At 44.5% G+C, this 25,646-nt stretch overlaps 1 protein-coding gene across 1 annotated transcript in view; it reads right to left on the reverse strand.

Moving 5' to 3' along the window:
* Positions 1-20,213, reverse strand: part of C8b (complement C8 beta chain) — a 34,959-nt gene extending 14,746 nt beyond the window's left edge. The window contains exons 1-6 of the mRNA XM_026382586.2: positions 20,098-20,213; positions 14,102-14,258; positions 8,515-8,656; positions 6,336-6,477; positions 5,072-5,204; positions 3,529-3,726 (exon numbers count right to left, since the gene is read on the reverse strand). Coding sequence (XP_026238371.2) covers positions 3,529-3,726; positions 5,072-5,204; positions 6,336-6,477; positions 8,515-8,656; positions 14,102-14,258; positions 20,098-20,195 — 870 coding nt within the window. The 5' untranslated portion in view covers positions 20,196-20,213. The remainder of the gene's footprint in view (positions 1-3,528; positions 3,727-5,071; positions 5,205-6,335; positions 6,478-8,514; positions 8,657-14,101; positions 14,259-20,097) is intronic.
* Between the last annotated feature and the right edge of the window lie 5,433 nt (positions 20,214-25,646).

The following is a 25,646-nucleotide window of genomic DNA, read 5'->3' on the forward strand; positions in this document are numbered from 1 at the left end:
AATTTGTGTACTGGCTGTAGCTGCTATGCACACAACGGCAGAGTAGAGTTGCTGCCACAGAGACCCTAGTGTCCTGAAAAATCTGAAATACTTCCTTTCTGGTCCTTTAGAGAAAAAGTTTGGTGTCCACTGAGGTATGGGAGAAAATGAAAGTTGGAGATATCAGAAGAAGGATAAGCTTCTGGGAGGTATTCTTACCACCTGGGGTGAGAGGTCCCTCTCCAGGGGTGTAGGCAGAGGAAATGGCCAAGGGTAGAAGATATCTGTGAGGCCCATTCTGCTCCAATCCTAAAACCCGAAGCTCTGTGCAGCCCTGAAGCCCTGCCTGTGGCTATCCCCCTTCCTGGCTTGATCTCACCCCTGCCAGGGGCTCAGGATTCATCCTTCTCCCTTCCCCTGCTTACCAAGCAATCAATAGGTACTCTGTTCATGAAAGCTTTATGGAAGCTTTTTAGGTTGGGTCTCCTCTTTATGTGTTTATAAAAGTTGTCAGAATCAAAAAGGAGCAGATTGTGTGTTAACCTTAACAAAAAATAAATAAATAAAACTGAGAGGTTATGAAAGAAGTGTCCTCATGCATGGTTGCATAATAGTAGTAAACTACCACAAAGACCCTGCCAGAATCACAACTTTGTGCAAAGGCTACATACAGCCTGACACAGAAAACATACTCCATCAAGGACATTTGACCTGCCATGGTCTCTTCCACTTTGGATTGGTGCCTCCTATGTTATGGATCCTTGAGGTCAAAGATTTTTGTTTTAAAATATCATATGTAATCCTGCTCATGATGGCCTTGAAAATGCTTCCGCCAATCCCAACCTCCGGGAAAGCCCATCTAGCGTGGGATGAGACTCGTACTCCATGGCGGTTGGCCTCTTCTACTTGACCTTGAGCACGCAGGCAAGGGAAATTTATCACATATCTTATGGAGCACTGAGAGAGGGGAGTTAGAAGGCTCTTATGTCATGTGGGAGTCATACGTCTTTGAGGAGATGGAAATGCTGATTGCCCTGAATTGATCATTACACATTGTATATTTGTACCAAATTATCACACTCTACCCCATAAATATGTGCAATTAAAAAAAAATACAAAATGTAGTTTTAAATGGGGGAAAAAGAAATCATGTGACATATGTCTCTAGGTCCCAAGTCTCTAATGCTGTGCCTCATTCAACGTCAGCATCTTCTAACTGGCCGTTTGAACAGGGAGGTGAGCGGGGAGGAAGAGGAGAGAGGCCGGGGGACAAGGAAGGCCACCCACTGCTCCCCTCCTGGGGAGGCAAGTTCCTTTCAGTCAGTCCCATCCTTCATTGCTACAGTTCAGTCTTGAGCACCTACTAAGTGCCATTTGACAGTCTCTGTCTTGAGGAAGTGCACAGCCCAGAACATGAGGACAGAGAAGCCAAGGCATGCACAGTCTAACTAGTACTACTATCCACTTCCTCCTGGTTAGTATTTCAGCAGCAGGGACTCAGCCCCTCACCATTTTTTTCTCTTATATGAATCACTCTGGTCTTTCAGTTTTGATCTCTCCCCAAGCCCGACTCTGATTCCTTTCCTATTGTATCATGCCCAGGTTGAGAATTCTCAGCAGCTAGGGATAAAAATGCACCTTCCTCTCCCTGGAACTCAAGATTCTGATTCAACTCTGCCCTCACCTGCTTCTCCAACATTCTATTCACTGCTGCCCCTCCCTTTACTCTTCTTCTATCATCACAGGCTTTGCCCTTTACCTTTGGGCAACAGGGCACAGATGACAGGGTTAGAAGCAGCATTGGAAACACCTCTCTGCAGCACACGCATATGAAGGCATGAACTGGAAGACAGGAAGACTGGTTAGTGGAGCAGAGCAGGAGATGGAAGGACCTGGGCTGACTCAGATGTAGTAGGAGTTAGGGTAAAAAAAAAAAAAGTAACAGAGAGTGGTGCTGAAGGACTGGGTGACCAACAAATGTGGGAAGGAAGCAGAAGTGAGGGCCAAGTATGATTCTGCAGTTCTTAGCTTATAAAAGTGCCAGGGGACAATGCCACTAACATAGGCTGAAAACTCAGTAGGTAGAGATGACCTTGGAGCGTGGGCAAGGCAGCCAGGTGAGGGGCTCAGGAGAGTGGATGGGGCAGTGCTGGAGTTCACAGAGAGGGTGGAGCAGGGATGAGGGCTCACTGCTTGTCCCCGCCCCGCAGAGGAGCAAGTGAGCAGCAGATCACCCAGGGCAACAGCAGGGTAAGGAGGGAGTGAAGTAAAGAAGAGGCAGGAATGTTGAACCCAGAACGGAAATTGATAAGGAGCAGGAAGAAGGCAGGAGAAAGAGGAAAGCAATGGTGCCATCAGTGTCACCACAAGGCCCCAAGAAGTTAGAGAAGAAGTCTTGGGTGATATGAGAGAGATGAATTTCAATCTGAGTCTGTGACAAAAGTCAAAGTGGAGTGGGTTAAGAAGTCTCTGGAGGTATTTTGGTCTGGCAAAGCTATATCCTAAGCTTTCTGAAAACCAGAGGAAAAACCTTATTGAAAACCAATAAAACTATCTCATTCCAGTCCAAGTGGCAATTATCAAGAATATAACATGAACAATAAATGTTGGTGAGGATCTGGGGGAAAAATACACTCATACCTTGCTGGTGGGATTACAAATTGGTGCAATCAATATGGAAAGCAGTATGGAGTTTCCTCAGAAAACTTGGAATGGAACCACTATTTGACCCAATTATTCGACTCATCAGTTTATACCCCAAAGACTTAAAATCAGTGTACTATAGTGACGCGGCCACATCAATGTGTACAGCAGCTCCATTCCCAATAGGTAAGCAATGGAACCAACCTAGGTGTCCTTCAACAGATGAATGAATAAAGAAACTGTGGTATGTGTACACATTAGAATATTACTTAGTCCATAAAGAAGAATGGAATTATGGCATTTGCCAGTACATGGATGAAACGGAAGACTGTCAGGCTAAGTGAAATAAGCCAATCCCCCCAAACCAAAGGCTGAATGTTTTCTCTGATATATGGATGCTAACACACAATAAACTGGGAGCAGGGGAAGAATAGAAGCTCACTGGATTAGACAAAAGGGGAATGAAAGGAAGGGAGGGAAGATCAGAATAGAAAAGACAGTAGAAGGAATTGGGCATAACTGTCCTGTGTTCATATATGAATAGTTGAGCACTGTAACTCCACACCGTGTGCAACCACAAAAATGGGATCCTCATTAGAAGAAGTTATTCTCCAGTTATGTATAATATGTCAAAATATACTCTACTGTCATGTATATCTAAAAAGAACAAATAAAACAAAATAAAGAAATAAAAATTTTAAGAGCCATAAAAAAGGAATTACAGAAAGCTTTTGTTGACCCTTCTAAAAAATTAATGTCCCACCAAACTATTTGCTAATGAATTTCAAGACAACAGAAATTCCATTGATTGTGAGGACTGGGAGTAATGAGGAATGCAGGCACATCCGTGGGCATGAAATTTCAAAGGAACACATACAAGTTTAAAAGCAACAAATGGATACTTACCGTATGAGAAAATCGTTTGATTCTGCTAATATAATGTTTGCCTTGATTGCTTTGCTCATTAATGTCAAGTTCAACTACTTTAGGTATTTTAAAACCAAGGCTGAAAGAAGATTTTGCAGTAAATTTCTCTGTGACATTGTGCTCAAAATCTGAGTATGATTCATATTCAGTTAGTGCAAATTCATATTTTCCTTGAGTCTAAAAGAAGAGAAAACATTTATTTTTCAAATTTCCTTTTACTCAAATCAGTTCAGTACATCCCATCAGATAGTCCCTGTACCCCTACAGTGTGCTAGAGCTGGACTAATTGCTTGATGCAGAGAAGAGCCAACAGAAAAAGCCATGGAGCTGGGCATGGTGGCCCACGCCTGTAATCCCAGCATCTCAGGAGGCGGAGGCAGGAGGATCTCGAGTTCAAAGCCAACCTCAGAGACTGTGAGGCACTAAGCAACTCCGTGAGACTTTGTCTCTAAATAAACTATAAAATAGGGCTGGGGATATGGCTCAGTGGTCGAGTTCCCCTGAGTTCAATCCCTGGTACACCCCCCCCCCCCAATAAAAAATGTATGTATGGGAGCCTCGGGAAACTCCTGATGGGATAGCATGGAGATAGTGTGTCCTGCCTGGCCTGGGACCTGAGCCTGTATAACGAGTGGCTACACCAAGGGCTCCCTCTTGAAAATGGAGGATGTGGGGTAGACTGGGCACCTTGGTGGAGGGTGTGTTTGGCTCTAGGCTATTTTCTTCTTTTTTGGCCAATAAGTTTTAGGAGCTGGGGGAAAAGGAAGAAGAGAAGGAGCTGAGAGGGGGCAGCCTAACCTCCAGAATTGAGTAGATTTAGAAATGAAGATCGCCATGAGATCCTCTAGCCAAATCCTCTGAGCAAACAGGCCCAGAGTGGGGAAGGAGCTTCGTGTAAGGTAAGCCTGGGACCAAGCGTGCTCTCATCTGATGGCCGACGGCAGGTGTGTGCGTCACGGTTACACAGTCTATTCTAAATCCCACTCCGTGAGCGGAGCTTCGAGATGGGCACAGATGAATTGTAAGCACATGCTTGGATTGTGTAGCATTTTACAATTTGAAATGTTTAGACTAAAGCCTGTTTTAATAGGCAAGCACTTGTTGGTCACCGTGGGAGTAACAAGAGTCAACAGGGACCCACCATTAAACCCATACATACATTCTTAGACCCCTCTCCTTTTTGCACACAGAGCCTTTATGACTTCCACGTTAAAGATAGGAAAATGGGGGCTCCGAGAACCTAGGACTACAGGGTGGCCAGCGGATGAGGCACCAAGCCTGTGTGTGACTCCAGATTCTGAGCTCTGCCTCTGCCTTCGGGGGAGCCATTGGTAGGCTGCTGCTATCTCCACTGTGTACACATGTCAGTCATCCTCAGTGCAGTGCCCTGAGGTGGGGACCACCCATTTCACACAAGAAGAAACTGAATTCAAAGACAGAGTGATAGGTCCCAGGCCACACAGCTAGAGGTTGCCGGGTCCTGGTCCAGTGCTCCTTCACTGTCCCGAGGGCTGTCCCTTACCTGGGGGGTGAAGCTTTCCACGTTGTAGGGCTTCCTAAAATTGGTGTTCAGAATATAATGTGGGGTGCATCCACCAGCATAATACCTGTGATCAAGAACTGGGCCCTCCAAACTGTTGGTGAACAAATTTATCCTGTAAGAAAGGCAAAGAAGGGTTGGGAAGGTTAGATTTCAGGTTGAGACAGCTGAACAGGCAGACCCTCCCTGAAGGAAACAGAAGACTCCTCAGGCCCACAAGCCTTCCCTCCATACCTGGTCAAACCCGAGTTCCAGTTTCCTATCCAGCTTCCTGAGCTGCACCTGAATGGCCTAGTTCCCAGCCGCTCGGAAACACTTGCTCTTCCTCCAGCCTACTCTGCTCCTTCTCTGGCACGTCCCTTCCTACAGGGCCTGGTTAGACCCCACTGCTGGCTTTGAATGTCCACTCTGCTGCCCTCTTGCTGGGTGGCCCTGGAGCTTACTTAACTTTGCAAAGCCCGAATTTCCTTACCTGAGAAGTGGGGACCCTAATAACTAGTTTATGAGGTGGTCCCAAGGGGAGTCTACCACTCCCAAATGAAGAATGTCTCCCTGACCATAACCCTTAGGAACTGAGATCTGGTTTTTGTTTAGAGAGAAGAATTCCATTAAGAGTCCCTGTTCCCTGTCCCATCATGCATCAATGACAATGGTGTGTGTGATAAGAAGGACTCACCCTTCCACCAACAGATTCAGCAGCTACAAAAGGTTTGTTGAGTACCAGACCCGTTTGGCCCTATGTGACCTGGCTCTTCTGACCTCACCTGAGGATTGGGCCATCTTAGAGATCCCCCCAGAAACACACTGATTACAGGCACATCCTGGGAATCCATTCCCTCACTAACCACTTAGTAGGCTCTCTGCTAGCCTGGCCAAGGCTGAGGACTATGGAGAAAACCTACCAGACAAGTTGTCAGAGGAGGTTAGAAAGTGCCTGACACGGTCACAACGTGGGTGTGAGGAAAAGGTTCATCCCTGCCTTGAAGCAGCCATAGCGGTCTCCTTGTACAGCATCGCGAAGCTGGACCTCCTGTGGCCCGTGTCTGTTCATGGGATGTGCTTCTGCAGCCACTCAGAAATGTCCCCAGAGAGCAGCCACAGGCACCCATTTACAATAGCCTTTTACTTTTTTCTTCCAGAAAGGAAAGCATGAAACTGTTGGTTTCAGCCCCTTACCTCTCTGTTTTCCAGATTTCCATTTAATTTGGGGCCTTCCTATCTACAGAGTCAAAAGACCATCACTTACCCACTGGCCAGACTGCCAATCGCCCAATATTGTTCCATTTTGTGCTGACATTTTTTATAAATCCTTCTACAGTTTGCCTCATCTGACTGGTCTCCACAGTCATTGTCCCCATTGCAAAGAAGTCTGCGGTTGACACACCTCCCTGGGATGGAGAAAGAGGATTGCTGTGATCATGTGGCAGCTGAGTGATAAGTGCTACCAGCTTCCAGACACAGGGTTGGGACTTTCATGTCTGTTTTGATGAGTTCTCATGTATCAGGGCAGATTGGTAATGAATTATAATAGAATATAACATACTATAATAAAATAATATAACTAACGAGTTATTCCTTTCTTGCCACCACCTTCCCCAAAGAGGTCAGAGTTGTCTTTGAAAAGCACTGAGGGACTTTGCTTGGAACCACTCTGTAAGGGGAAAGTGGAAACAGGGAAAGAGCCTGAGAAGCAGAGGCCAAGTGTCCAGATGGGAAGCCGACTGAGCAGACTGGCCTCCTTCCCATGAGACTGGGAAGAGGTCTTGCAAACATCCACCTGCTCTCCTTAACCTCCCCTGCCTCAGTTTCCTCTCCTGTGAAATGGAGAAGTCATCCTACCTATCCCATAAGGTTGTTCAGTCTTTCTTTCCTTCTTTCTAAATGAAATAGTAAATGAAACAGTGTTGGCTCAGGTAGGTACGGAGAAAGTGGTAGTATTACTACTGCTAGTGTTTTTTGTGGGCGAAGTCCACACGGCTACTGAATATTTACCGCAGGATTAGAACTCTTACCAGTCTCATCATGAATTCCTTCCTCCTATCTATCTATAATACCTTCAGCACCATATGCCATTTGGACTGTGAAAAATCACCTCACTTTTGCTTCCTTTAAATTTTTTCCCCCTCTGACCTAACTTCCTTTCTTATTTGTATATCGTTTTGAGATAAAGCCCATAAGATAGATAGGTGGCCTTGTTTCCTTAGATGTATGAGGTCATTTTCAAGCCATGTTCTTGGGATGTTAAAGGCAGAAAAATAACAATCTGGTCTTCAAATCTTTCTTACAAGCATTTAAACTAAAGCCTGCACGAATAACCATGATGACTCTGGCCAGAATCATGGAACACTGGCCATAATGAGTCCGTAGATACACTGTAAAAAAGTCTACCAGATTTATTAGATGGAATTTTGCATTTGCAATAAGCCCTCGAAATTGCTCTAAGAATCCCTATCTCTTTTTTGAAAGATCTTGAAGCACAAACCACTTGGGTATAGTGAATATAGAGAGTTGAAACTCCCATCTAGATAATTTAGGTCAAACAGCCCTTATTATTGCCAGAGACTTGGAGAAACAGGGAGACCTATATTTATTTGAATGAATTAAATTAGTTAGGTTGGAATGACAAGTGTTTACTGAATTCTGCAGTGGATTAATACTCATTTGTAGCTTCCTTCTTTTTGTCCATCTGTCCTGCTTACTTTCTTTCCTTCTTTCTAATAATCAAGATTTTTTTTTTACTGATCATATCATGTTGGGGATTATTTTGGACTTGGTGATGCAGAAATATAAGTGACTGGGCCTATCTCTCCAAAGATGCTTTTCAGAGACAAGCAATGCTGGTCACCCAACTTAATTGTTTCAGGTTTGGCCACATTGTGCCCAACCTCAGGGCTCTGGGAGAGCTAGTAGAGCTGACAGTCTATGAATTTTATGTCCAATATGTCCCTGTATGCTTATAAAAGACTGGTAAGGTATTAGCATCTCCCTTGATTTTTCTATTGACGGAACCCAAGTGCAAAAATGTTGAGTGACCTCTCTTAGGTCACAAAGTCAAAATAAGACCGATCCAGGATTTCTCATTCTAGCACTCATACTTTTGAGTTCAGTGAATATAAATAGAAGCCCCCAGTTTCTAACTGCAGCTCTAGCTCTTCTTACCTGCTGTATGATCTTGGGCAAGTTAGCTCTTTGAGTCTCAATTTTATAGGTTGTAAAATTGGGATAATAATGACATCTACATTATAGGGATTTCTTTTTCAAGAAATAATCCATGTAAAAGGAGACTGGATATTGGAGGACAAAGAGTCCTCCTGTCCTGTCCCATGACCCCGGTCATGCGCACTACTCATAGCCTGTCCCTCCATCATCATGAGCCTTTGTCTCCTTCTCCAGATTTCCCCACCTGCCCCCATGCCCCTTTGTACCAGTCTGTGCACACACAAAGCCCTCGCATCGCACTTGACTTCTGCATGGTCTGCTGGTAACACAGTCTTCAACTTCCTTGTCAGAGAAGTCGCACGGCTCCCCATGGAACTGAGCAGGCTGGAGGAGATAGGCATGCCTGTACTGTAGCAAAAAAGAGCAGGATTCAGGGACCTCAGAAGATGAGGGAGGCTGTGTGCAGAGGGGTCCCCAGCCAGGAGGTGGGCTCATCTCCTCACTGCTCTCCCTGCCCTTGCATGTCCCCTATTGTGTATCCCTAAGGATGTCTTCACCTGAGTCTTCCTCCAACTGGACTTTGAACTCTCTAAGGGTGGGTGCCTTGCCTTGAATCTGTTTCTGCAGTGATCTCTCAAGATTTGCTGAATTAGAAAAGGCACAGGCTTTAGAGACAAAAGTTAGTAAGTGGATTCACGAATCTAGTTCAATAACAAAACATAAACTCAGTTTAATTACTTAAGTGGGTTAACGTATACTCATTTATTCCTTAAGGCATCAATATGTTATAAATGAAAAGTTACGTGCTTTGCAGTCCCAACTGGCTTGAACTTTCTAGTTGTGGTATCAGCCAAGTAACTTAATCTGTGTGGATCTCAATTTACTCATCTGTAAGCTGGGAATAATAAATTACCTAAATGTACAGTTATGGAGTTTAAACTTAATGCATAGTTTTGATCTCATTATGTTTGTCTGATATATAGCAGGCACTCAGTTTCTTATAGTTATTTTTCTTTTATTATTAATGATTTTCAGCAGTCAATTTTGCTCTATGTCAACCTTCTTATTCATTTATTCAAAAAATATTGATTGACCTATTTGTTTAAAAAGGTAGATGTCATTTTTCCTTGCTTGCTGGTTGGTTGGTTTTTAATCATAACAATGTCCCCTGACCTGCCTTTGGCACCATGATGATGGTGGTGATCGGCCCCTAGCAGTGACAACACGGTGTAATGTCAACATGATGGGGGAATACCGAGCGCTTTCTATGCTCATGTAGAATCCCCTGTGCAAACTCAGAGGATGGTGGAGGGCTTCTGAAATAAGTGACATCCAGGCTGAAATGTGATTCTTTCCTGCAAACTCCAGGAGGAGTATCAGGCAGACACGGAGAGTGGATGTGAGGATGGAGAACAACCCGGATGAGGGAATAGCTGGACCAAAGCCAAGAGACAAAACAAACGATCAAGAGACAAAGCAGAGCCAAATATCCATTGTGACTGGAGAAAAGAGAGCCAGAGGGAGATTGGGAGAGCAGGAGGGACACAAGGCAGGGGCAGGTAAATCATCTTACCAGCCTCGTAATATGGACTTAAAAGAAGAAGAGAGTTATCAGATTTGGCTGGTTTCTAAATGTTGGTTGGAATCAAGATTGTGTACAAAAGGGGGGTAAACCAGGAGAGCAGCTTGTTTCAGCGAGCTTTCTTTTTACTGCTGTGACTAAAAGACCTGACAAGAACAATCAGAGGAGAAAAAGGTCTCAGTCCCTAGATGGCCAACTCCATTCTTTGAAGATTAAGGTGAGGCTGAACATCATGGCAGAAGATTGTGGTGGAGGGAAGCAGCTCAAGATACCACACCATGAAGCAGAGAGAGAGACTAAACTCACCACTTAGAGAATATAAACCCCAAAGGTATGTCTCCCAATGATCCACTTCCTACAGCCACACCCTACCTGGCTACAGTTGCCATTCAGTTAATCACTATCAGGGGATCAATTCACAGATGGGGTTAAGGTTCTCATAACCCCATCATTTCATCTCCAAACTTTCTTGCATTGTTTCACACATGAGTTTTGGGGGGAGACCTCATATCCAAACCATAACATAGCACCTCTCCTCCTCTCTGCGCAATGACATTAATAAGGCTTCATTGTTACTTATATGGCATCTGTACTTGTGGCTATGGAAATCCAGAAAATAAATATGGACAATCATTCACCCATGCTCCATTGGACTTCCTTCCGGAAGGCAGAACCTGTCAGGAGAGAGATAAGACTTGCAAAGAAGTTTGTGAGAGAAAAAAAAAATCTCAACAAGTCAGACACACAAAAGGAATAGGCCTGAACACAAGAAGGGCCATTTGTGACAATCCCACAGCTAACAGTATGCTAAGTGGGAGAAAGCTAGAAGCATTTCTTCTAGACTAGAACAAAACAAGATGTCCAATTTCACCATTCCTGTTCAACATAGTACTAGAAGTCATAGCCAGAGGGATGAGACAAAAGAAAAAAAATAAAAATTGGAAAGGAGGAAGTCAAATGATCTGTTTGCAGATGATATGATGTTATATCTAGAAAAACCTGAAGTCTCTACCAAAACACTGTTGGAACTGATAAACTCATCAACTTATAGGTCACAGGTCAACATACAAAAAACCAGTAGCATTTGTATCCTCTCATAACAAAGAGGCTGAAAAATAAATTTAAAAGCAATCATTTCCACTATCCACAAAATATAAAATACCTACTAATAAATTTAAACAAGGAAGTAAAATATATCTATAACAAATATTATAAAAAGATACAAAATTGAAAATTATGAGAGGACACAAAACATCCCATGTTCCTGGATTGGAAGAATTAATACTGATAAAATGTCCATGCTATCCAAAATGACCTACGGATTCAGTGCGATTCAGTGCAACCCCCATCAAAATGCCCAGGATGATCTTTATAGAACTAGAAAAACATTACAAAATGTATATAACATCACAAAAGACCCCATATAACCAAAGTAACCCTGAGTGAAAAGAACAAAGCTGGAAGCCTCACAATTACCTGACTTCAAAACACACCATAAAGGTAGAGTAACAAGACAGCACGGGTGTGGCATAAACAGACACATATACCAACAGAGCAGAGCAGAGAATCTGGAAATGAGTCCACATACTCATAGTCAACGGAAGGCACCAAGAGTGTGCACCAGAGAAAGGTCTTTTTAACAAAATGGTGCCAGGGCAACTGGATATACATCTGTAGAAGAATGATGAGAGACTCCCCTCTCTCACCATATACAACAATCCACTCACAAAGGATCAAGGACCTAGGACCCTCCATGATGACATTACTAGAAAACACACAGGGGAAACACTTGAAGGCACTGGTATAGATAAAGAATTCTTTAAAAATAAGACTTCAAAAGCACAGATAACCAAAGAAAAACTAGACAAATAGGTTTATATCAAACTCAGAAGCTTCTTCACAGCAAGGGAAAACAATCAAGAGTGTCAAAAGAGACAAAGTACAGAACAGAAGAAAATACTTGCAACCTGTTCATCCGACAAGAGGTTAATATCCAGAATATGTAAGGAACTAAAGCAATTCAACAACCAAAAAGACCCAAAGACTTCAAAATGTGCAAATAACCTGTATAGGTATTTTTAAAATGATGATATACAGATGGCAAGGATTCAGAAAAAGAGGAACTCTTAGACACTGTTGGTGGGGATGTAAATTATTTTGGCCATTATGGAAAATAACATGAACGTTCCTCAAAAATTACCACCTGATCCAGCAATCCCAATATTTCATATATAGCTAAAGAAAAGGAAATCATTATATCAAAGAGATACTTACACACTCACATTTATTGCATTGCTATAGCCAAGATAAGGAATCAACCAATAGGTCTGTCAACAAATGAATGGATTTCCAAAAATGTGGTGAAATCACAATGGAATATTATGAAGCCATCAAAAGGACGGAGTCCTGCCATTTGCAGCAACATAGAAGGAACTGGAGGACATTAGGTTAGGTGATATAAGCCAGTCATAGAAGGACAGATGTTCTCACTCATGTGTGGAAGCTAAAAATAGAGGGTAGAATAAAGACTGGAGAGTGTAGAGGAGAGGGGAATAAGAGAGGATGGATCGTGGTGGTGCAAAACACAGAGGGAGGAAGGAATTCTAAGGTTCTGTTGCACAATAGGTGATTGTCATCTACAACAATTACTTCTACCGTTCAAAAAAACTGTGGGAGAAGTGTTTGAATATTCCCAACACATCAACACATAGAAATGATTATGTCTGAGGAGACGGAAATGCTAATTACCCTGATTTGATTATCATACATGCATCAAGTTATGATACTCCATAAAAGTACAAATATTAAATGTTAATTTGAAAATGAGCATAAAATAAAACCATGCTCACAGAAAGCCAAGTGAGTCTGAGGAGGGTGGAAATGATGGAAGGAGTACACCTCGAGACCAGGCTGAGAGGTTTTGTCAAGCCCACAGCTGGTGACCCTGCAGCTAGGAATGAGGTCTGGCCGGGGGGAGTCTGCAGCAAATTTGGAGTGTGGAGCTCTGGCCGGCTGGCTCATGCGGAGTCTTCCTAGTTTATGCAGCCGATGAAGCAATTATCCAGATAATTGGATCAATGTTGATAACTTCAGCAAGAAAACCTACTCTGGGAACAGAATGATCCTGCCTGGCTCTCCCCATTGATCCAATTAACTGCGTAATTTTCTCGGGCCTACTTCCACAGCCTCTTTAGAGTGCTATCCATGACAGGCTTGGTTTCCCAACGAGCCAGGGACATAGTGACATTCTCTCCGCTCTGAAACATCCTCTGTTCTCAGAGCTGGGATCCTGCGTCCATCCTCCTAGGACAAGGGGGACTGAAGGGCAAACACCGCAGAGACTGTGGTTTCATGGGGAGAGAACCGTAGACAAGGATCCAGTGACCTGAATTCAAGGTTTGTGTGGACGACTAGGGAACCCCAACAAGTCACTTACCTGATAAACCTCTGTTTAACTGTCATTCTAACCAAAAGGATAGCAACCATCTCTGCTGCCTTGCAAAGATGTCACAAAATAGAATGAGCTCCAACAAATACTTAGGAAGCAGCTATTTGCAGACACTGGAATGCACACTTGGGGCACAGAATGGAATATGTCTTTACAAGTTTACTGCTTAGTCAAAGTAAATAATGAACACCATAGTGTGAGCAGTGCCAGGACACAGGGTAACGGGACTTACTGATGCTTGGAAAGGTTGCTCTGTCTAACTGCAGGTGAGACTGAAGAGCAGTCATGGAAGGCTTCTCCGAGGAGACGGCCCTGAGTAGAATTTCAAATGATGAGCAGGTGCTTGCCAGTGAAGGACAGGAGGGGTGCCACTCTTGGCTGGGAAAGCAGCATGAAAGAAGCAGAGAGTGGGGTGGTAGAAGGAATGCCCATGTTCCGGGGGGATACTGCATGGAGATACAGGCCAGGTTAGGTTAACACTAGTTGGGTCCTGATCCTCAGGGCTATGGTGTAGACTTGGAATGGTTTTCAGACTTAGCTTTCTCCGGCTGCACCATGAAAGATGGGTGGAGAGAGCAGATTGGAGACAGGAAGCCTAACTAGGAATCTGCAAGGACAGATGGGTTTGGAAAACACCAAAGGACCAAAGAAAGGTTCTGATTGCTTTCACTTGAAAACCCAAAGGGAAAAGTCCCGTGGACTCAATCATCCAACATTCCTGAGGGCCTACTATGTACCAGGCACTGAGTGCGGTTCCTCGGCCAGTTTTGTGGTGGACAAGGGCTCCAGGAAGCTTAACCCTCCCCATGGCTTGGGCTCTTACCCTTTTCTTCTGACAGGGGTCACAGGCAGTCCAAGAGGACCAGCTGGACAGTTCACAATCAATAGGCATCAGGGGGACAGCCACACTCCGAGTCTGTCTGCTCTTAGTAAGGCTCCTGTTGACTGTACTTGACTCAAAGGGACACAACCTTTCACCTCTAAAAAAGTCATTATAAAAGAACAGCATTAAGTAGAGAAGGGAATTCATACACCTCCAGCCATCTGTCCATCCACCCAGTAAATATATATTTGTTCACCTGTGCAAGGCTATTAGTTGATTATCCAGTATAGGCTAATTCATCCAATAAATATTTATTGAACATGCAGTAAATTCCTGACATTATGGCTAGCTGTGGACAAAAGAGTACTGAACTTGAATCAAAAGACAGTCCATTAAGCACTTGGGTGATCTCAGCCTGGATTTTCAACTGGTATAACCTTTACTTTTCTCATCTATATGATGGGGTTAATCATGTCTACCTCATAATGTTATTTCTTGGAATAAAAATGATAGTGAATGGGAAAGCACTTTACAAAGTACCCAGAAGGTAGCTAGATGTGATTCTCAGCAATTCACTCTCCATCTCTAAGCCTCTGTTTTATTCTCCTGAAAATGAGAGGTTTGCACTAGAAGGTCTTTGAGGTGCCAATTCATGCTAACAGTCTAAGAAATATTTGCAGAGAACAAATAATATTCAGGGTATTGTGCTATGAGGGATACAGAGAAATAGGACACAGATTCTGCCTTCTGGAACTCAGTTTGTCTTAGAGTAAGACACATGTCGCATGTCTTAGCTCTGTGGAGCTTTACCCTATAGGCAAGGTTTCAGAGCATGCAGTTCCCGTGGGCAGAGCCACGATTGAGGACCAGTGCAGGCTGGGTGGGGGTAGGGAGAGCAGGGCTGCAGCAGGGAGGCGGGTGAGGATACCAATGAGTGGTGTGAACCTGCGCTGCAGCAGCAGCCGGGGAGAGAGGGTGGGCTGGACAGGTATCAGGTGGAATGGGTAGAAAGTACTGGATCATTGGATGGGACAGAGGAGTTGAGACAGGAAAGAGCTTAGGCTGATGCTGGTTTCCAGGGTGAGAGTGTAGGCAGAGGGGTAATGCAGGAGAAAAGGGGAAGTTCAGGGGAAGATGGCAGAGGTGTATGGAATTCCAGATTCTCAAGGCACATTACCACAGACACGTTCAGCACACGGTTCCTCTCTGGGGTGGGAACTCAGGAGGGGAGATCTGTGCCAGAGGATGCATCTGATCATGAGGAGCTGTGAAACAGGATGAGACTGCTCTTGAGAGGCAACCCAATAAGGACAAGCCTTGAGGGTCACTGTACAAGGCAGGCCAGGGGGGACTGGCTGTCACAGTCAAGGTCCTCGGGAGCCTGTGGAGGTGAGTCAGGGGATGAAGGGGCAGATGACAGACAGTATGTCTGCAGAGCCGTCGAATGACAGAAGACCTAAAGGACATGGCGAAGATAAAGCAATGCTTTTGTTGAGTTCCTGGGACAAACCAGGACACGCCTGTTATTACTCTGCCTGAGCCTCCAATGGCCCCATCTGTAATAATGGGCGCCTTACGATTTTTTCTTCCCAAGTGAAAGACAGTATGACATCCTAAGATTCTTTCTAATTTGTGATCCTTTTCAAACCTGAAAAGAAGATGACAGGAAAAAAAACAACACAACAAAGATGTGCTGGGCAGTCAAGACATGCGTGTCACATGCCAGGCCAGGTGTTTTACACAGGCTCTCCCACTCGATCCTCACAGCAATGCTAGAAGGCAGCTGCGGAACATCAGCACCTGGGCATATGTGGAAAATGGCCCTGAGGGACGGTGGCAGGCTGGTATGCGGTGTTGTTGGAATGTGAGCAGTGGTCTGTTTGGCTCTAGTACATGAGCTATGCCAGTTGCCCCATGTTGTCTGGAAGGAAAGGGGCCCAGCGTCCACTCCAACCATCCCCTCCAACCTCTCATTCCCGTGTCCAAGATTGAGTCATTAGGGAGAGGATCACACTTCTACTGTCTCATACACGGGGTGTCACTCCAGACAAGGTCGTTAACAATACATTCTCACTTGGCAAAAGCCCTAAAAAGAGGGTAATATTAACTACAGTGAAATCCATCTCCATGACTGCCCCAGAGACCAGCAAAAATCAATTGCCTAGTAAAGTTGGATCTTTAACGAAAGGTCAAAGACTACTGGAAACCACAGGTGGATACTTTAAAATGGTTACTAGAGGCTGGATGCTGCACAGCCAGCGGGGGGTCTCAGAATGGGCTCCTATCTACTCATTTGCCCACGTTTGACAAAACAATATTGTCTGTGATTTGGCTTCTCTTAAGTATGTATTTGACAGCTCTGCAGGGTACCCTCTTCCTATTTCAACTACAAAACAGTTACATTGTGTTTTTTTGCAACTATCAAACCAACTCTGGGCCACAGACAAGACTGAGTGAGTAAGGAATGTACACACTAGCTATTAAAAGTCACAATTATTTTCCTCCCTGAGATTTGAAAGCCTGTTAATGGGCAAGATGATCACTTACAGAAGGAACTGGGTAAGGAGTCGTTATAAGCACCAGATCTCTCATGTTTGCACCCAATTTTCATTATGGAGTGGCAATATAATGAAGTAATCAGCAGCATAAATAGTATGTTTGTAAATTACATTAGATAAGATGCATGTGGTTTGTTAGTGCTACAAAATGCAAATCCGAAAGAAAAGACAGCATTCAATCGTGTCTTTAATTCCTGGGAATAGCATGAAACCCCATAAAGGAGGGGTCCAGTTGGGACCTTAGTAAGATTACACTTGCCTTTCACCCTTGTGAATGTCTTTGGAAACAAGCAGGAAGGACATTTTAACCAACTGCTTTGACTTAGGTCATTCAAAATCCTCTGTATATACATAACTCTGAAAATTTAAACATGCCTATAGAAGTACAAACAATAGAATGAAAACCACCCAGGTACTCACATCCAGATTGACAGCTGCTAACTTTTTGGCACCCTGGCTTTAAGTCTTTTGTTTTAACATGTAAATCCCTATAAATTGGATACGTGTGTTTTATGCTAGCCCTGGTTCTTTTTCTCTCCTCTTTGGAGAGGGCCATTATGAAAATTTGGTGTGTGGATCCTTTCCGTGTCTTAAATATTTTCACAAATATCCACTCTATATTAATATTGCTTTGGTTTGCTCACCTCATATTGTGCATGGGATTCTGCAACTTGCTTCTGCCCATCCACGATGCCTTTGTGAGGCCTCTCCAGGGTGATTTATAAGACCTATTTCATTTCTTTTATTCCTTTTATCTGGGAATTCTATCTTGGGACATCTATGGTTTTTAATTTATTCTTTTTATTTTTGAGGAGCATTCATAATTTCTCAATGCTTTTGCAAATGCAAGAAATGCTACGATAAACACCCTTGAAAAATATCTTGAACATGTGCTCCTTACTTAAGAGCTGGCAAGGGTCTTCCTTTCCTCAGGGTGCATGGAATGCCATTGCCAGCATTATGACATATCTCACTGGGCCCAGGTCTCCCTCTCTCTTTCTAACAGGCATCTCTGATCAAAATAAAGATGGATCCATCAAGTAGAGCAGGATTAGGTCAGCAGTAAATTTCAAGTCATCAGCTTATATGGAGGGGGGTGCATCAATATCTTTTGGCTTTCTGTAGAAATGCCCTGACACAACAACTTTCTTGTCACACACAATTTGTTAGGCTGCTGGATCCCTTTTGCAAACAACATCCTTCCTCTTTGCTAGAAGTGGGCAGCTTCTGGGTGGCAGGTTTTCAATTTCTTTTCTCTCTGTCCTTTGCTGTTATAGACACAAAATTTAAAGCAACATCTCAAGGCAACAAATGTATGGCCCAGAGATAGAGAGCTGACATGAGAGTCCAGTAAGTCTGCTACACCAGGCAGGTGGAGAGGGAAAGTACATGAGTAAGCAGTAGAATAATGCAGAGAGCAGATGGGGGGTCTGGAAACTGATGCCCTTGAAACTGGATTTGAATCCATTTTCTACTATGTCGTTAGGAAGTAACCCTGGAACAGCTAACGTCTCTCTCTAGGTCTCAGTTTTCTTCTCTGTAAAACTGTGGACAATAACACCTCCCTGGAGCAGCTGTGGGGATGAGAGGTCATGTGTGAAATTGCCTGGCACAGTGGCCATCAGCAATAATCAATGGGTCTTATGACCACGTGACCTGGTTACAAAGGTAAATAAAAATGAAAAATTTTCTTAGTTAAAATAAAGGAGATTTCTTAGCTAAAATGAAGGAGCATTTTCTGCTCTAGAACTAGCTACATTTTTTTTCTGCTTTGGTGTCTGAAATTCAAATACACACTGGTTCCAGGATTGCAGGGGGTTGGAGCCACACGTAAAGGTGAGAACCTTAAACTTGGGTCCAGGCAAGGGGTCATTGCATATGGGTGAACCTTCCTCCTCTGAGGTCAATCTGTTCTTCCACACAGAGCGAATAAGAAATAACACCCCTGGTGACACCGCTGTGAGGTTCAGTAAGTACTCCCAGCATGCACTGTCCCCTCAGACCTCCATTCCCTACCTTGGAGTGAAGCTCCCTAATTATAACTCTGATGGCTTTGCCCTTTATTAAGTTCCCCACTGCCTACACCATAGGTTCAAGCTCCTTAGCTGGCACTCAGTGTCCCCCAACTCTGCCTGCTGTCAGACCCCTGCTTATTCCTACGTCACCCCCTCCCCTGTTGCTCCAGCTTGCTCTGTGCTCACGGCTACTGAAATACACTTGGATGCTAGGAACAAGCCAGGCTCTCTCACACCTCCATGCCTCTGCTTATGCGGTTCCTCTGCCTGGCACACCCGTCCCCTTTCCCAGACCCCATGCCCAGTAGAGCTGGTTACTCCCTCTTGTTTCCTGTGTGGTCCTCTACCACCTCTTGCAGCAGGACAGGGAGTGAGTGCTCACGTGTTATCATTCTCCAAGGGGATACGAGTTTGTTGTACCGTGTTCCTCTTCATATCCTTGGAGCCCAAGAAGGGGCTGTGCACAGGGCCCAGTGCTGTATAGGTAAGGTTACAGTGGTTTCTCCAGGAGCCCTGCTCCAGGTACAATCCCTTGGGCCCTGCAGGCTTCTCTGTTTCATGCTAGCCAAGCTGTGAGCCTTGATCATTCCAACAGTCTATTTGAGTGTGCAGTGGGTGGTGAAGGCTCACAGTCCTGGTCTCAGGTGAGGTGCCTAATGGGGGCTGAGCAGGCAGCAGAGCTCATCCAGAGGGAGTATCCAACAGGGGGACTTGGCACTCCTCTCACTAAATGAGGGCACATGATCAGGTCACCGCTTTGGAATAAGTAAAAGGAATGGCATTAACAGATCTCTGTCTGTAGGAGTGCTCACGAGGAGGTCTGGGGTCCTGAGTGCTTCAGTATCTCATGACAGGGGCTTCTCCTGAACTAGGAGGGTCCTCAAATTGCCAAACCACGGGTCCTCTTTCACGGCAGCCCAAGTTTGAGCTACCGAATTCTACTAATGAAATAAATCAGCATTTAATAGCTGGAAATGTCTGGAATGTGTAAGAGAGAGCAAGAGAGGTAGGGGGTGGGGAGCTGAGAACCCAAAGACTGGATCTATAAACAGGTCCAGTGGGTCGCTCTCATAGGTTAAAATCATTCAGATGAATTCACTCCCTTTTCCACATTCAGCAAACCTTTTTTGCCTAAAGAGTCAGACCAAAGCTTTGTTCAGAATATAGAACAAGGACCCTATTCTTCTTAGCATGACAAAATACATTTAAACATGTCACTTTCTCAACAGGAACCTTTGTTGAAGCCAGTTACTTGGTTCCACAATAATTTGAAGGGAATCATTGATACTATTTTATGAGAAGCATGCAAATTGCTTCAAGGGATGCTCCTCAGCCCAGAGACACGCGGCAAAAAAGAGTCGCTCAGCATTATGAAGCTGTGTGTCCCCTGCTCTGGGTTCTGGCATGCATAACTATCACTTACCTAGAGCCAGGCAAACGGAGACCACCCAGGGCAACACAGAGAAGAGACATCTCTGCCAGTGCCCTCCAGGCCCAGGCCTCTGTCTTCCTTTTCTCCATGTGACAGGAGATCCAGAAAGGCTCCCAGATGCACGGAAAGCCACACAGTGAATGGCACTGTCACCACTGTCAACTTTTGTCCCCACAGAGCAAACAGCTCAGCAGAGTAAACAGGGCTACCAGTGCCTGGAAACTCCAGACTTTGCACAGATAGAAACTTTCCTGTGACACTCACACCAGGCAAAGGATGCAAAACTCCACTGACCAGCAATTTGGTTTTTATTCCTGTGTGACCAGGTTTGGGTGAGCTGCAGGGGAGAGAGGCTGTTAGTGAACTGGTAAGAATCATGGCTCTCGATTCAAAGTGCCTGGGAGTGAACGCTGTCTCTGCCACTTGCTAGCTTACTAACCAAGTTCCTTTACTTCTGTGGCTCTGATTCTTCAACTGCTAAATGTTGAGGATTAAATAAGTTAGTGGATGGAAAAGGCTTAGAACACTCCCATGTTGAGCATCCAGACATGAACCACTCTTCCCAAGTAGACACATGATTTGGAGTTAGATGGGCCCAGGTTTGAATCCTAGTTTCACCTCTTTTCAGCTGTGTGATTTTGAGCCAGGCTTTAGAGTCCATCCATCTGAGTTCAAATTCTTTCTGTTTGATCCATTACCCGTGTGACCCAGGGTAAATTACTAATCTTCTCTGGGTCTAAGTTTATTCATCTACAAAACAGGAATAATAATAGTACTCATTTCACAGCATTGTAATAAAGATTAAATAAATCTAGATATTCAAAAAACCATGGACAATGTCTGACACATACTATGTACTTTCTCTATAAGTTAGCTGACACTTTATTGATTGATTCTGTTTCCTCATATAAAAATTGGAAGAGCGATGCCTACCAATCTGATAGAGATGGAGAATCAGATGAAATAAAGTAGCAGAAAATAAGCTTTGTAGGAATGCTAATCATAAGAGGATTATGATTATGATATTATCCAAATATCTGTTGTTGTTGTTATATACTCTATGCAGAATTTCATTATATTTGGGGAGAAATAGGTGGCTTCCTGCCCTTGTGGGCAAGAGAAGAGGAGCAGATAATTAGTACACGTAGGTTTAACATTCTTCTGATATTTGCAGGGACTTTAAAGAGCACAAATGACCTCTCCAACATCAGTGGACTCTCGCTGTCCTTCCTCTGGGACCAAGCATGCTAAGCAGGTGCCCCTCATAGACCCTGAATCAAGCTGGTTTTGTCTGAGCCTGGCTGAGTGCTTCTACCTCATCTTGTTGTTGTTCTGGGTAGTTCCAAGGCTGGCCTGCCATCTCTCACCATTAAACTGACACAAAGGAAAACATCACATTGAAGCACTTTTTTTTTTTTGGTGAAATTATATCATCCATGCAAATATTCACCTCACACCTCTATAAATTCCTTCTAGATTTCCTACAACCACATGTGGCCTGGCTATTTTCATATCTGAGACCCAGCTGGCACAGAGGGTCAGCCCTGATTTGGGTGTGGACAAGATATTGCCTGCCCATGAGGAGGGCCATGAGACTGTGGCAGGAGAGACGCATGGTGCAAACTCAGAGGTGACCTGCAAAGGTATGTGGTTCTCCAATGACCTCTCTGAGAGTTCAGTAGATTAGACAATGGGAAATGGAGGGAGAGGGGATAGGAAAAGGAAAGACGGTGGAATGAATCTGACATGATTTTCCTACATACAGAGATGGAAACCTCACAGGGAATCCCACCATCACGTACATTCACAGTAATGGGATCCTAACTAGAATATGATATAGTCCATGCTTATATAATTGTACCAAAATGGATTCTACTGTCACATATCACTAAAAAGAACCAATGAATAAATTTTTTAAAAAGTACCTTTCTGACTATCCAGGATCAACAAAGTCAAGTATAGACAGCACTGACCCGCATTGACAAAAGCAGCCTGCCCCCAGAAAGGGCTGAATCTGCCTGAGGGTTGACCATCCTGCTGCTGTTGGTACTGCAGGTGTCGGTGACAAACCCTAGAGGGAGGAGGTGACATACAAGGCGAGGGCTACAGAAAGGATCTGATGCCCTTCAACAATTTACGTAATTTCTCCAAGATTGTGTTTTCTCATCTGCACAATGGGGGTCATAATTCATTCACACCCACTTCATAAGGTTGTTTTGAGGTCTGAATGTATAAAATACAAGGCTCTGCACCTCATTTCTGATGTGAGTTGGGGTACTCTCAAGTACTAGGCCTCTTCCCTCGTGGCCCAGCCCTGCAGTGTCTGCCAGAGCAGATGGGCTGGGGAAGGACATGCTCAGAGGAAGAGCAGGGAGGGAGAGGGGAAGCCACAGAGGACAATAGTCCGCTCACATTCACTGTGCCCCAAACACAGAACTTAGTCCTGTTGCAGAACCTCCCCCCGGCACTGTGCCAAGTTGTCATTAGCTCAAGCACAAGGCACTGTCCCACCATGTCCCAAAGGATGCCCGCTGACCTGAACTTTGACATCATTGATTGTAGTAGTTAATCATTTGTAAACAAGCAGAAAATTGAGTTTCAAGAAATATCCCTGTTCCCTCCATGTCGGCCTGCATTGAAGAGAAGCCGAACCCTTAAAAGAGGCGCCTCCCATTGGGCCTTCTCACGCTGAGCTCCTTAAGTAGTATTTGTCCTCACAGAGGGCAACTGCAGGGATAAAATGTGTTTTCCTACCTTGACTTTTGCACATGTTTCTTCTGCTCAGAAGACATGCCACCTGGCTCAATGCCACTCTTCATGTAGGGTTTATACCAATGTCACTTGCCCAAGAAATCTTTCCCAATTGACTCTCCTGGAGTTCTTTTGTTCCAGGCTCCAAAAGGTCTCCTGGAATTTTAACCTCACAGGGCTCCTGGTGGCTTCAGGTATGGTTCACCTGAGATGATGCCAGCGGATGGTGGCCTCAGGCTGCAGAGATCATAATGCACTTATTTTTCATCGACAAGTTTAGCCACTTACCAGCCTTCCCATTCATCATCTTATTTGATATTGACAATAAGCCAAGAGACTAAAGATCATCTTCCATGTCTCTGGGATGGGCGTCTATCTCTGCTCCACAGCTGGTCATCAGCAAATTTATGCTAGATACAGTTTTTTTTTCTGACCCCCAAACTCTGCTTTTTTCAAATTCTGAGGCTTCCCCCTACTCTTAGAGGGGGCCAGGTTTTACTCTGCTCTTAAAAGAGTGCTGGCCCTGACTTAGTCTAACACAAAGATGACTCCACGGCCTTCCTCTGATTTAGCATCTCTTACAAAGGCCATAGCTCTTGTCACTGATGGTGAGGGAGATTTAAAAAGGGACCATCTGTCTTGAAGCCTTTAAACTCTGTATAGAATTTAAAAATGCTAACTCTATCATTCGTAGTTTTTCAACCTTGGATAACTGACTTTCCAGCCTCCACCCAGTTCCAGAGCCAAGGCCACGTGCCAGGGTTTTGCTGCGTACTCCTCTACTTCTAGAACCCACTTCTGCATGCGTTAGATTTTGCAAAGTAACAAATAATCACAAAATGTAATAGCTTAAAGCAATAATCATTTATCAGCCTACAATTCTTGGGGTCATCAAGCAGATTTAGGGTAAGCTAGATAGGTCTGCTGCTTTTGCCTGGGTTCCCTAGGCGGGTAGGTGAGCAGGGACTGGGGGATCTGGGAGCATCAGCCTTACTCACCTGCATGGTGACTCACTGTGTCCTCCAGAGACACTGGTGCAGGGTTGAAGTGAAGTCATGTTGAGTGAAGTTATGAGGTGACTGGGTCACATGTCTCCAAACAGACAAGCTCAGGTGGACCTCATGGTTCCCAGGGTAGCAAGAAAGGACAACCCCCACCCGCCATTGCACCCCACTTTCCCAGCCTCAGCCTGCATTGTTTCCAAATGTTCCATTGGCCCATGTAATAGCCATACCCCTCCTGAAGAGATGAAGTAGCTCATACCTGATGACAGGAGGAAAGGCAGAGTCACATTAAGTCCCTAGGGCTGTGCACATAGGCTGGAGGGAATCTATGGGCACTGTGCAATGTATCACAGTCACATGTCACTATCATGCTGAAGCAGCTAAAAGTCATTCTGGCTTCTCCATTTCTGCTCCTCCTTTCTGTCCTGGTGATTTGGAAACATGTGTCTTATGTTACAGGCAGTTTACTTCCCTGAGTCACCCCGTGGAGGAGAGCCCCTGTTGATCCACAAAAGACATGTGAGTAAGAATTAAATGTTTGTTGTGCTCTGTCATTGATATTTTATGGTTTATGTGTTACTGCAACCACAGCTACTAATCTGACTAACATACCATTAATGAACTTTTATGTTGCAGGCAAAATTTGGTGTATGTGTGCATTTTTCTGAGATAAAAAGTCAATAGCTGTCCTCAAATGCTGAAAAGCATGCGGCATTTGAATAAAATGAAAACAAAACAAAACATTACCTCAAGAGCTGTCATGTTTCCAGCTCACAAAATCATCTGTTTTCCCTTTGAAGGAAGTGTAGAACAGTCTTAGATTGTTTGGGAAATAAGAAAGACCAAGATTAGCATTTTATTTCTCCTATTTATCAGTTTATATCATGGATAAACTCCTTCATCTCTCTGAGCAATCATTTCCTTAGTTGCTGTTCCATGCTTGTTGAAATAATGCCTCAATGATCTTTTATTGAGCATCTTCTAGATGCTAGGTACAGTGCTGGGTGACTGGGGTCAGAGCAGTGTGTGATAGACCTTCCCTGTGAGTGCTGATAACCCAGTGAGGGGGCCACATAGTACTACTCCATGGTGGTACAGTGTGCTGAGTACAGTCATGGAGGTCTGCACAGTACAGTGGGGTGACCACCAAGTGTGAGTGTGAGTGTAAGTGTGTGTTCCAGAAGTGGGCTGATATGGGTTAAGGAGGAGTTAGTAATGCAAAGGGGATGCTTGTGGCACTCCATGGAGAGAGGGCAGAGCCCCAGAGGTGAGAAGTCACACAGGGTCTGTAGGAAACCACAGACATTCAGGGGTGCTAGAGCAGTGCCCATCACGTCTCGTGGAAGGAAATGCCATCAAGAGGCAGGCAGGACCTGATAGGCAGAGATTTTATCCTAAGTGCTGGTATTAGCAGGGGCAGGAAGGAGCACTTTGCCAGAGAGATTACTCTTGCTACAGTGTAGACAGTGGATTGGGGGAAGGCAAATTGGAGCAGAGAGACCTGCTAGGAGGCTGTTATAGCAGTCTGCAGAGAGAACATGAGAGTCTGAATTGGGGCAGTATTAGCAGGGACAGATGCAGAGTGCGAGGACAGCGTCCACCTTGTGCTGTCTGTAAGGGCTTTGGAAACTCTGCAGCTCTGCACAGAGGTGGGGTTATTACAAGGAGGTTATGGTACTGTGTTCAGGAAGGTGTATTAAGTCCCCAGGGCTGAGCCTGGCAGCCGTGCTGAGCAGTGCCACTCTGGACCACAAACATCTCCTCCTTTATCACCCACAGACCTGT

This window comes from Urocitellus parryii, chromosome 11, assembly GCF_045843805.1.
Source record: "Urocitellus parryii isolate mUroPar1 chromosome 11, mUroPar1.hap1, whole genome shotgun sequence".
NCBI classification, from domain to species: domain Eukaryota; kingdom Metazoa; phylum Chordata; class Mammalia; order Rodentia; family Sciuridae; genus Urocitellus; species Urocitellus parryii.